The 14,408-nt window shown below is 35.4% G+C and overlaps 1 protein-coding gene across 2 annotated transcripts in view; it reads right to left on the minus strand.

Moving 5' to 3' along the window:
* Positions 1 to 14,408, minus strand: part of LOC311083112 (F-BAR domain only protein 2) — a 50,134-nt gene that overhangs the window by 30,632 nt on the left and 5,094 nt on the right. For both annotated transcript variants that reach the window (XM_084114398.1, XM_084114397.1), the window contains exons 2-4: positions 6,218 to 6,309; positions 2,750 to 2,824; positions 1,815 to 1,956 (exon numbers count right to left, since the gene is read on the minus strand). In XM_084114398.1, coding sequence (XP_083970524.1) covers positions 1,815 to 1,956; positions 2,750 to 2,824; positions 6,218 to 6,309 — 309 coding nt within the window. The remainder of the gene's footprint in view (positions 1 to 1,814; positions 1,957 to 2,749; positions 2,825 to 6,217; positions 6,310 to 14,408) is intronic.

A 14,408-nucleotide genomic window follows, 5' to 3' on the forward strand; every position in this document is an offset into this window, starting at 1 on the left:
GTTGTTTTTTTCTGGAACTGTGTACGCTATCAAACACTGTTCCTCTGCACATGCACAAAAAAAACAGAAACCTGTTTTCCTTTCATAAAAAAGACTTATCACAGTCATACAAATAATACATAAATAAATAAGTAATAATAATTCATAAACTAATCATTTTATTTATATTTATATAATATATTTATATATAAATATAAATAAATTATTAGTTTATGAATTATTATTACTTATTTATTATTTGATAAATATAATACTCACGAAAGTGAGTACACCCCTCACATTTCAGCAGACATTTTAGTATATCTTCTCAAGGGACAATACTATAGAAATGAAACTTTTAGAGTAGTCAATGTGCTGCTTGTATATCAGTATATATATTACTGTCCTCTGAAAATAACATACAGCCATTATTGTCAAAATAGCTGGCAACAAAAGTGAGTACACCCTAAGTGATAATAGCTGTACGTCGTTTAACCATGCAAAGCCACATGTCCTATTCATCATGTTCATGTTTTTGTCTGCTTGACAGGACCATACAAATTTGTGTATCTTGTATTAGAGCAGTTAGAATTTGTGCTTTGAGAACAATTCTCTCATACTGACCTCTGGATGTTCAACATGGCACCTCATGGCAAAGAACTCTAAGGATTTGAGAATTAGAATGGTTGCTCTCCACAAAGTTGACCTATGCTATAAGAAGATTGGTAACACCCTGAAACTGAGTTACAGTAACAGGCCAAGGTCATACAGAGGTTTTCCAAGACAGGTTCCAGTCGGAACAGGCCTCGCAAGGGTCAATCAAAGAAGCCGAGTCCTCGTGCTGTGCGTCAGCGGCAGAAGGTCGCATGATAACGACCCCAGACACACCGCCAAGATGACAACTGCCTTGCTGAGGAAGCTGAAGGTGTGAAGGTGATGGAGTGGCCAAGTATTTCTCCAGACCTGAACCCTATTTAACACCTGTGGTGATCCTCAAGCGGAAGGTGGAGAAGCACCATGTGTCTAACATCCAGCAGCTCCGTGATGTCATTATGGTGGAGTGGAAGAGGGTCCCAGCAACAACCCGTGCAGCTCTGGTGAACTCCATGCCCAGGAGGATTAAGGCAGTGCTTGATAACACTGGTGCTCACACAAAATATTGAACTTTGGTCACAGGTTTGACATGTTCACTTAGGGTGTACTGTATGTTGAGTTATTTTCAGAGGACAGTAATATATATATTCTGCTATACAAGCAGCACATTGACTACTCTAAAAGTTTCATTTCTATAGTATTGTCCCTTAAGAAGATATACTAAAATGTTTGCTGAAATGTGAGGGGTGTACTCACTTTTGTGAGATACTGTATATATAAATTAATATTATCTAGAGACCATCCATTACTATTTTTTTGTTTTTGTTTTGTTGAGATAACAATAATAATAATAATAATAGTAATAGTTAACAAATTATTTCCATGGGAGAACGAGGAAGACATCCACAAACATTTCAGAGATATGAAGTTAATAGTGGAATATACAGGAGACCATTTTTATTTATTATTATTATTATTATGTAATTATATCCCCATTTCATATGATACTCCTCAGTCTGTTTTTGAAATGTGGATGTGAGAGTGATATTCACCAGAAAAACCCTTTAAAGTTTTATCTTACAGCGATTACATACCAGACCTCTGACCTTTTTAAGAATGACATGTGTACCACAGACTCATTTAGCTGAGAAATTGGGTTCATACTTTGCTATGTAGCATGTTATGAGCAAAAACCTACATGGATATTAATCAAACACCAAAGATGACGGCAGCTCCCATACCTTCTTATGATTTTTGGCTTGTTCCTCCACATATTTCTGGACTTCCTTGATGAGCTCTTGCAGTTTGCGGACCAGCTCCATGTGACACGCAGCCAGTTTCTCAGTGGACTGTTTAAACACATCCCACACCGGCGCAAACGTCCTGTGGAACAAATGGCCATTTCATTTTCTTCTCAGTGCATAATACTCAACACACTTTGTTCAAATAAAACATTAAAATGTGTTAAACATGATTTGTGATTTTACACCAAGGTCTGTTTATTGTCTCGATATCAGATTTATCCTCTGGTCCTGGTTGTTTTTAATGGAAACAGCTCTGTGCAAGGTTTAATGACACTATAATGTCGGTACTGACAATATGATATGTGGGGGTGGGGGGGTGAAAATCATGTTCGGCTGAAATAAAGCACCGCGGGCCAGTGAAAAGCCAGCTTTCATTTCACACAACTGCATCTAGCATATTTTGCAAATAGTTATTATACAAACTTTGGCTATTTCAGGACCATAATAGCAATAACAATGAGTTAATTGCTTTCCTCCTGCAGATCTTTTTGAAGTAGCTTATGAAGTTTCGCTTGACTGGCAATATGTCTCCCATTAGCAGGGAAAGTACAGCAAGCTTGCCAGAATAAAGTTTATATAGAATAAAGATTCACAAATGTTCCAGGCAGGTAAGTGAGCAGCTGTGGGTATTCATTTGCTTTCCTTGCAGGTAATGAACTTTGGCTTTCATGAATAAAGCCTGAGAGACATTGAAATGATGCGGGTTTTCCAGCTCATTATAAATACATTATTAAAATGGTGTTCATAATGAACCCACTGGTCCTGTAAACCCTCAGACACACACACACACACACACACACACACACACACACACACACACACACACACACACACACACACACACACACACACACACACACACACACACTTACCCTAGCTGAGAGCAGTTGCTGGCAGTCTTGGCCAGTTTGGTCATTGATCTTGAATACGTCTCCTCTATGGTGGCTCTGAGACAAGAATGGAGAAAACCATGTGTGAATAATCAATCAAATCCAAATAATGACAGGCTGTCACTGATTATTATGTAAACAAATGAGACCCTATTGTAAAGTGTTACCATTATTATTTAGAAAGATATCCTTTAACAATACTTCTCAGTTTTCACTCGCACAAACATTTACATATACTTGCATTCAATAGGTACCATAATTAATTGTGCTTTGTAAAAAAAAAGAAAAAAAGATATTTAGAAGAATGTCAGTAACCAGACAGTTTCTGGTCTCATTGACTTCCATAGTATATTTTTTTCCTACTATGGAAGTCAATGAGACCAGAAACTGTCTGGTTACTGACATTCTTCTAAATATCTTCCTTTGTGTTCAGCAGAAGAAAGAAATTCATACAGGTTTGAAACAACATGAGGGTGAGTAAATTATGACAGAATTTTCATTTTAAAGTGGAGTATCCCTTTAAAGATTGTGCAATACGTCAAGGACACATGAAGAAAAGAAGACTTGAACTAAATCAAACAGAAAGACATAATCTGTCGGTATTAAAAACACAATTGTTAACATACATACATGCGTGTGTGATGCTTACAATAACAGTCAAAGGTTTACACATTTAAATGAATGTCATCATGATCTTAACCTTTTGATCCAAAGCTTGTTTGAAATTAGTCTTGTAGACAAACATAAATTGTGAATGCAAATTAATTTTACAAAACTAAAAAGATTTTTAGTTTTTAAAAAGCAGAAGAGCATGTGCTCAGCAAACTCATTCAGCACTTTTCGGCAAAAAATATAAAAAAATCTCAGGATGATGTTTGAGAGAAGCCCAGAGTGTTTTGGTCACTACATAATTCCCATACATTAATTTGTGTCATTTCATGTCATAGTTTGAATGTTTTAACTATTATTCCAAAATCTGAAAAACAGTAAATAAATAAATAAATAATTAAAGTGTAACTTTGTCCAAAACTTTGATTGGTAGTATATCCCTACAGACACTTGCCCAGATATTTTTGGAAATCTATGGCTATGGTCTTCTTTTGTTGAAGAAGCAAATTAGTCTGGGTACTGTTTAACTCAGACAAAGACAATGTCACACTGTGTCCAGAAGGGGGAGACAGACTCAATCCATTTGTGGAGAAACCTCTCCCAATATCTATCAGCACAAAACTTTCAATGGCCTCAAAGTGCACTGGTATTATGAATCCGCAAAATTCCTCTGTCAGGTATAGAGCTCATGAGACGGTGAATTTATCAGAGTGTGAATTCTTTCCGTTAGTTTAACGCAGCTTTGACCGTCAAAGCAGGTGAGACGTGTGATGGATGCCGAGGCTTTTGGAGAACTTGCAGCATTCCTGAAATCCATTTGGATGGTTTTGTGAGAAAAGTTTTAAAATAGTTTCCTCTTGAATAGCTTTACTCCCTTGACACATGTAATGCTTGTGTAAGACAAGCAAGATTTCTAACAGAGCTTCAGCCCTTTCACAGGTGAACAATCTGACAAAACTGTGCATGTTTTAGAACAAGAAGATCTAAAAGATATAAATTCAATATATTAAATTATGACTGTACACAATTTGTTCAGACAGTGTCATCAAAATTCCGGTATAAAATACACTAATCAGCATTCGAATGACAGAGGCATTGGAGTAAGAGTAACCAAAAATAAGTGCATGACACAGCTATAGACACTACTGCACATTCAGTATGACGATAAATAATATGTCAGATCCCTAATTGCTACCAAAAAAAACAACTGACTTCTGGGGCCCGTACCATGAAGTTCAATCAAACTCAGGGTTACAGAATAAGTTTTGATTTGACAAAACCAAACTTAACCAATTCAATCAGGCTTTGTTGGTACTATGACGCTGATCATCAGCTTTCTCTGTTAACTCAGGCTTTAATCCTGAGTTTATAGAGCATGTACACATGAAAATATGACATCAGCAGCGAAAAGACAATCACATGCCTTGAAAGATGCAAAACTGCAATTCACTTCTCACGAGAAAATCAACAAGATTCATTTCTCTCTTCTGCCGAACATTAAGAGACTCAAGAATATGAAGTACATAAAAGCATTTACACATTATCAGTGCAAGTGAACGTTGTGAAGATAGTTTATAGTAGATACAGAGACTATAGAAGGTATACAGAGACTTGAACATGTAAGCTCACATGTAGTCATTTTTAAAGCTTTATCTACTGATTCCAAATCTTATTTATATTATATATTATCTGTATATATTTATATTCATTTAAACTAAATGCTTAATAATAATTGTTAAACTAAAATTGCACATGTGTAATGGATTAGGGGTATAATAATTATATAAACAATAGCCTATATAAATCATATAAAATAATTAATAAAAAAAAAAAAATCATTGCTATAGCCAGATAATTTTGTCTTTAAAAAACTGTTACTACATAGTGGCCTTAATGTGTCACTTTGCTCACAGCTGATTGGTTGAATTTCAGTTTGAGATCTCTTACCCAGGAACATTACCTGCGTGTGTGGCAGGTTAGCCGTGGAGCGCAAGTTACTTCGGCAATGAACACCGAGAGAAAGCAGAGCCACTTTCATGGTGCCTAAAACCCAGGGTTGGTGCAAACTAAGCATACCTGGCTATCCACCTAAACCGACTTCATGGTATAGGCCTCAGGTCTCACTGTTAAGACTGATGAGCATTTCTAAATATCACATTTTTATCAGATTTTGAACCGCAGACATGTGATTTGGATCAGGATAAATGTAGTTTCTGCAGTAAAAAAAAAAAAAAAGAATGAGTCGGACAAAAAAACGAATAACAAAAATAGATTTTTGCAGTTTTCATTTATTTGTACCTTTTGGTTTTGTAATATTTCTATTTAGCTATAATTTATTTTTGTTGGTTTTATTTTTAGTCATTTTAATGACTATTTTATTTTAGTTAGTTGTCAAGGCAACATCTCTAATTTCAACATTTAGGCTTTACAGTGTTAATTTTAGTATTATTTATATAGTGTTATAGTATTTAATATTTTGAATTAATTTTATATTTTCAGTTTTCATTTATTTGTACCTTTTGGTTTTGTAATATTTCTATTTAGCTATAATTTATTTTTGTTGGTTTTATTTTTAGTCATTTTAATGACTATTTTATTTTAGTTAGTTGTCAAGGCAACATCTCTAATTTCAACATTTAGGCTTTTCATCTAATACTTTATTTGATTTAAACTTTATATCAATGAACAAAAACGATTTTTAATAACAACTGCTAACATCGAGCATTTTTTTTAGAAAAGATGAATGTCTGAGTTATGACAGGCTGTAATGAACAATGTAACATTAGACTTTGAGGTGACTCCCCTCATCCCCTCAAAAACAAACAAAAAACACAGTTTTACCTTTCTCTGATGAAGTCTGACAGCTCCTTGCTGGATATCTGGCCATGTTTCATGTTGTGGTACAGTACATCAAATCCATTGTTTTTATCGCCCTGCCAAAAAGAACATAAATTCATTAAAAATCAACTGCATTTGATCAACATAACTAGATTTTTTCTCTAATAAAACAAAACAAAACAAAACAAGAGGCAATGTTAAGAAAGAGAGCCAGACTTCATGTCATCACTGATGCTGGCATTTGTTTACCACTTTAGGTTTCTCAACAATCATTGCTGCCATGGTCTGAATGGCATCTAGCTGGCTTCTTAAAGCAGACTGGTCCACCATGTTCATCCGCAACATACTTTCCGTATTTTTGCCCGTTCGAGAGAAGTGCTGTAAGGTTGATCTGAACTGTGCAAAGGGTTTCATAGCAACCATGGTTACATGGTTGCCGCTACAAGTGTCAAATATCGGAGTTTTAAAAATGCAAGCGCTAAACTAATGCATTATTCAGATCTGAAGTGAGGTCTGATCCCTCCTCTAATTTTGTAATGACAGAAACACACACACACACACACACTCACACACGCATACACACACGCACTCAGAATATCTGTTCTGAGTGACAATAAACGTATCTGTTGTCTATCAACAGACATAATCAATCATATGCTCTAATACATCTAATACATCAGATTAATGAACCAACCCAAAACAAGCTAAATTGCAAGCTATTAGCATTTCTCAAAAGCCAACTGTGAAAACACAGATATCTGGCACACCACGAGAATTCAACCAGTGATTCAAAGAAAAGCACAAGAAGAAGAAAAATGCCATCTATTCATAACCATTGTAGTTATACATTACAATTTAAAACTTTGGGGTCATTTATTTATTAAAATATTTTTGAAATAAGTTTTTTTATGCTCACCAAGGCAGCATTAAAAAAATATATAGTAAAACAGTTATATTGTGACACATTATCATAATTTAAAATAATATATAAATGTTAAAATATAATAATGTTAATAAATACAACGTTTTCTACTTTTATATTTTTGTCATTTATTCCTGTGATGGCAAAGCTGAATTTTCAGCATCATTACCCCAGTCTTCAATGTCACATGATCCTTCAGAAATCATTTGCTGAATTGCTGTTCAAGAAACATTTCTCATACATGATCAATGTTGAATGTAGTTGTGCCGCTTAATATTTTTTTGTGGAAACAGTAATTTTTCAGGATTCTTTGATGAATAGAAAGTTCAAAAGAACAGTATTTAAGAACATTCGATTCCTGTCACTTTTGATCATTTTACTGCATCTCACCGACTAAAAAAAAAAGTAGCAATTTCTAAAAAAAATATCAGTGGTGGAACAGTGGTGTACCTCCACAGAATATATTCACCCCAGTTTTCATTTTAAAAGCAGCTTGGTGGAGTATTTCAGAGAAGAATCTAGAAAAGCATGTTAGATTGATATGATCACCAACTATGCAAAAACACATCAACATGATTAATAAACAGAATGAGCAGCTCTCGTCTCAGGTTTATACTGTAACTTCCACATCAGCTTTTGTGGACAAAGCAAATATCATGCAGTGTGTGTTTCCTGTGTGATTGTTCGATTGTGTGTTGAAAGAACAGCGACGGGAAAGCCAAGCGCTACAGAAGTGACCGAGGCGAGGAATGCAGTGATATTGAAAAATACAATATAGGAAAAAACAACAAACTCAGGAAAATGCTTTGGGCGTCTGCTCCTTGCATGCCAGTTTGTTCTGTGATTGGTCCAGGCAGCTTATATGACTTTTTTTGTGCCTAATCTTTAAACATAAGTCCAGTCATAAATTGTCGTCACACAAAATTTTGCTGTCATTTTGTTTTGTTCAGTTCAATCCTTTTCAATTGATTTTTTATATTTAACATGATGACACTACACTTAACTTGGGTTAAACTCTTTTTAAACCACGCGTAAAGGCTAGTTTTAACCTTGCGTTAAGCAACGTTTTACACTTGTGATGTGAAATGTAAACAGTAAAACGATGTGCCGAATGTTACAGCAAAATGTTTAGCAATAGACAACCAATCATAAACTGCTTCAAAGTCACAGAAAATGAAATGCTGTGTTTAGTATCTATTATTCAAGTACAAACATAAGACCACATAACTATCACATTTATTTTCTGAAAACCAAATCTCACAGTAACTCACAATGCCATTGTCAAAACTATGCCTGACCTGCTATAAATCCTTGATGTTCAGAGAAGTTCGATAACGACCAGACATACAGTGGATGAGGAACAACACATGTAGGTGGAAGTTGCTAAATTGAGCATTGGAAAATGCTTGCTGACTCTAATGTGGTGTGTTGTGCCTTTGTGTATGTTTGTGTTTCTGTGAGGGTGTTAACTTTAAACGACAATCTGGCTTGGGACAAACCAAACAGAACTCATATTTTAAAGCCAAAACACACAAGACATGAAGGTACAAATATGTGTGCTTGGATTGAATGGGACAACTGGTTTCACAAACTGGTTGAGGTTCCCAGTACCGTGATTGTATGCAAAGACCTTGACTGCAAGCACACACACTCTTGCATTTTTTACCTGTATTTCATTGCATTTTTAATTTTTTTAAATATTGTGCAGAGAAACCAAAAGAATATGAATCAAATTGGTTGGCTTAGAAAATAGACATTTCCTGCAGTTATTTTCATGCCTAAATATGTTTGTTTGAATTTATTTTAAGAGCTACTCTTACTTTCATTGTTCATAGTATTGCTCTATCATATTTTATCTTAAATTTACTAACACAGTGAATATTTAGAGCTGCTCCATTTTCAGTGGATTTTTGGTTCTCAGAGTTATATTGTATGCAGCTCTTTTGACAGAGGAAAACAAGATACATTTCTAGTTTAAACATTATTTATTCTTCAGACATTCGTCTTTAAATGCAAAGTGAATCATATTTGGTTTTCGATTACTGAAAATGGGTAAAATTTGGGTAAATTTGAACATGGAGCTGCTTTGAGACCGCCAGATTTATAGATGGGACTGAACTATAGGGCCTTGAAAATGAAGATTTCAAAAGGAAAGTTTATCAAGAGTGAGAATCTAGAACAATATTAAGGTATCTTGAATACTTCTTAAGTTACAGGCATGCAGACTTTAGAAAAATAATATTTCTGGCACTCCGACATTCAAGTACAAACATGTACTTGAAGTAGGCCTACATGAAAACATTCAAGTACATACTATTTATGTTATTCAACATTATTTGTTCTTCAGATATTCTTCTTTAAAAGAAAAAAATATCAGCTGTACGCAAAGTGACCCACATTTGGTTTTTGACCACTGTAAATGTGTACAATAGACCAATATACTCCGCATTAAGATCTCCATATCTCTGGCATTGAACCATCCAGGACCTTTAAAATGAAGATAACAAAAGAAAAGTTTGTTAAGAACCAGATTCTAAAAGGATATTAAGATATCTTTAATACTTCTGGAGTTACAGGCATGCAAACCTGAGGCAAAAAAACACAAGAAGTGATTTTTTCCATTTTCGAACGGTCACCGTTGGCATAATGCAACACAGTTTGCTAAAGTAAACAGATTTTACTAAAAGACCTTCCAATCTCTAAGTAAAAATAAAATAATGATGCTGCCGTCTTTCAAAAGTCATTTTTACCCACCTGTAATTTGGCTCCAAATCTCAGGTGAAAACTGTCATTTTGACCCCCCTCTACACTGTAAAACCCAACAAGTTAACTCAACTCAAACCGATTGAGGAAACTGATTGCGGCAAACCATTTTGTAAATAATTGTGCAACAATTATATAAATACATATGAGTATTGTGAACTTATATATATATATATATAAGTTCACAATACTCATATGTATTTATTTTTAAACTTAAATGGTTTGCCGCAATCAGTTTCCTCAATCGGTTTGAGTTGAGTTAACTTGTTGGGTTTTACAGTAGTGGATTACTAAGTAAATATACATCCATGACATTTAATATTTTGGCTTTCATCACTATTTATGTTTGTCTTTCTACAGAAAAAATATTAACAAAATTAAAAATTTGAGTCTGAATGATCCATTACAGTAGCTCAGTTACTGAAAATCACACTGCCAATCTGAGAGCAAATACTGTATGGTAAATCAACAACGAGCAGAGCAAAACATCTAGACATAGAGAGTGTCAAAGTTCAGCTAAATCCCTTTATCACAGCTTTGAGTCCTTTACATGGCCTTCTGAATTCTCCCTGTTTAAGTGATCTGCCTCTGTTAGTCGGGACATCTGTCCTACAGACGTACAGCATTCTGGATCAATGTAACGCACTCAAATGCATTAAAAAACAAAGATGTCAAATGGCACATTTAGAGACCTTAAAAAGAATATATTAAAATGTCTTTTCTATATTTTTAGACATTTTTCATGATGGATCTTCGCAGTGATTGGTCATCATGATATCATTTTAAGGGCCCTATTTTAACAATCTAAGCTCATGGTCTAAAGTGTAGGGCGCAAGTTCACTTAATCCAAATCCACTTTTGCTAGTTAAACGACGGGAAAAATGGTCGGCTCGCCAGGTGCATGGTCTCAAAGGATTGTCCCTATTCTCATAATGAGTAATGGGTGTGTTTTGGGATTTACATGCGTTAAACCAATCAGAGTCTCATCTCCCATTCCCTTTAAATGCCAGTTGCGCTCGCGCCATGGCAGATTCGATATTTACATGACGGAATTCGATAGTGGAAAGACCGAACGCGTCTACAGAGCACAAACGGAACTGCTCGTGCGCGAGGTAAAAGTGCGCAAGCGCAACAGATCATCTACGGGACAAGCTGGATTCCACCATATCTTTATGTACACAATAATAATTGTTCACATTGTAATCCTTTTATTTTATTTGGCATGTTTGTGTGCTGCTGTACATCCCTGTGTGTTTAATAAGCAGAGTGTACGCGCGTTGTGTGGACCCGCCTATAGGCGCACATTACTAATGCGCTCATTAAATAACAAAAAAATATTGCGCCTAGTCTATTTCTGTTGCCTCAAAATACAACGCGCCAACAATGCGCCAGAACACACCTCGTTTTCAGACCAGCACGCCCATGGGCGCAAATGCATTTGCTATTTAAATAACTCAACGCAGGACGTGAAAATGATAACTGCGTCGGACTGAAACTAGCAAAAAAAACGTTGCGCTTGGCGCTGCATTGCGCCGGGTGTAAGATAGGGCCCTAAAGTGATTGAGTTGAACAGTATGTTGTATATGCCTGATGAAGGTCATGAGACCGAAACGTTGCTAATAAATATTTTTTGATACTTTTTAAAAGTATTGATAGTGTGCCGGATTTCCTTTTGTTTTTTGTTTTTGTTTTTTGGTCTTCTCTCTTACACACCTATCTATTACCTGCAGGTGTGGGATGGTTATTGTTAATTTAGACATTTTTCAAAAAATATATTATAGTTATCTCACCTAGATGTTTGATCAAGCAATGCATTTGTTTTTACAAAGGGGCAATTTTGTTGCACAGTATCTTCTTACACAAAGCACATGCCTGAGTTCAAGCTTTGAATGGAATTTACAAAAAAGACAAGTAAACAGTCAGTAATAAAATAAGAACAAATAAACAAATTACAACAATACAGATTAATCCTTACATTTAAAGTTACAAAAGTTATTCAGTCAAGAGCAGCGAGTGATTTTCTTTTTTCATTTGTTGTTTGATTAACATTAAATTGTCATGATGACACTGTAATGTCTCATGCATAATACAGCACAGTGATTGGATTAAAAAAAGTAGGGGTGTAACAGTACATGTATTCATCCAGAACCTTCACGGTACGGACGCCACGGTTTGGTGCATACAGTCAGACGACGAATACAGTTAGTCACAGACGATACACACTCCAATCTAGAAGGGGGTGTAAACGGTAATGCAACGCTGTTTGCTGACCGCCACAACAGGAAAAAGTAGGGGTGAAGAAGAATTTGAGACAATCTATGCACCAACCCAAAACAAGAGTTCAGATGCTTTTGATTTATTTTTGTGACGCGTTCCACAAACTTCATGGAAAGGAAACCGGAACGGCAGAAAGCGCCATCCTGTTTGTTTTCTTTATTTTACAAAAGCACAATGTTTTGTTTTTATTGTGAGTGTACACAAACAAAAATAGAACATTTACAGTTTTGATGATGCCTTACTCTTCTCTGTATGACCATTAATGACAGAGTGTGTTAAGTTGTTTCCGCTGTCATAATGAGACAAAATCCTGTTTTGATATAGGTCGGACATATGTACCTAACGTGTATCTAACCGTGACCCCAAACCGAGGTATGTACCGAACTGTGACTTCTGTGTACCGTTACACCCCTAATTAAAGAGTTAGCCTAATTCTCATGAATAAATGTGGAGAAAAGCTCAGAAACTAATGACGTAGACGTGTACTTGCAGCCAATCACCACTCCGGAATAACGCATGTAGGCCTAGCTCACTTTTCGTGATGTTGGTTCAACTTTCCTTTTTAACCAGGAAGAACGAAATTTTCTGATTTTTTTTTGTTTACTTTTCTCTTAATAATAAACATAATAAGTGCTATTGCCGTTTTTTTAAATACATTTGTAACAACCACTAACTCAATTTGGTACTCACGAGCTGAATGTTTAAACTGGCAAGACTTAAAAAAGATGTGCAAATTATAAACTATAATTCTGACAATTCCATCAACTGTGCAGCGCGCTTATAGTGCAGATGTGATGTGGTTTTTGAGAGAGCTAGCATGCGCTGATTCACTCACGCTGTTTGTGAAATCACTTCCCACATAAAGTTTTCAAATGACTGATTTGTAAAATTATTTCATAAAGATGTATAAAGTGTACCTCACCCACATTATAATATCTTTTTTACCCGCACCGGACAGAGATTGAGACAGCGCCATACCTCGGCAGGCGCGAACTTGCTTCTTAAGCATGAAATCGGTTTCTGAGATCGGCAAATTGAGAGATCGCCGATCGAGTCCCTAGAAGCAATTATTTGGTAGTTATTTGGTGATCGGTAGCTGATCAGTTGGAGCATATTTCACAAATATAAAAATAAACGTCACAACTTACATTTGCAATTCATCATGCTCCTCTGTTATTGTTGAAGGACATGATCATGAATTGCATCATTAAATATGGCACGAGCAAGCATCTCAAAAATTGCCTTGTAAGAATAGCAAGAAAAATGCATGCCTTTCTTTATTCTGATTATGCTGATCACATGAATACAGGAATAGGAATATTGTTCCGACCCTGAGATTTCCCCTTACTTGGGGCCGAGCATGGGAATTTCTGATTCGCTCCCCCATGTTAATTGATAATTAGCTAATTGGAGTATATAAGTGCTCTGGTTTGCATTTGGAATAGGCAGTCCCTAAGCGATAGTTTCTCCCAGGAGTGTCTCTTGACCAGGATGTAACATCTTACTGACTTCTGTCTCATTTGTTTCTTATGCATTTCGTATATCATGTAGCTTAAAAATTTTGCTGTGGTTATTATATTTGTTATTTTTTTGTTTCCCTGATTATCCATAGACTTATGTTTATTATTATTCATGGTTATTGTAGTATTTGTTAAATTAAATAAAACAACGTGCATTCATTATATATCGTGTCTGATCCCTCTTTAATGTTGCGGCCTTAAATGAGCGGGCTGTAACAATATCCAAAGAGCATGTATGTTCTTTCCAGAATAAAGGCAAACAAAATATAGACCTTAATAACTCCTATTTATTTTTTAAAAATCTCTTTCAGTTCTTTTCTGCATTTCACCATCTAGTTTTTACTAAACATGGCATTGTATACAATGAATACTGTTGACTATATGACAAATTGCTTTTGACATTCCACATTTGTAATTAGCTTTGGATAAAAGCTAAATGAATGACTGTAAATGTAATCGGAAAATGACGTGCATGTAAATGTTATCAATAACTGTTCTGACATTTTAGACTCTACAAATGACTAACATAACCATGAATTAAAAAAAAGAAAATAACGAGTTCTCATGAAGACCTAGAGAGAGACCTAGAAACTAAAAGGTAATATCTGAGGTATGACTCAACCGGATACATTTCCGTAAGCAGGTGTCTTCTGACTGTAACAAGTCTGAACAACCACCAACAAAACCAACAGAGGAGAATGTGTATCAGCAA

This window comes from Abramis brama (genome assembly GCF_963993115.1).
Source record: "Abramis brama genome assembly, chromosome: 5".
Taxonomy (NCBI): domain Eukaryota; kingdom Metazoa; phylum Chordata; class Actinopteri; order Cypriniformes; family Leuciscidae; genus Abramis; species Abramis brama.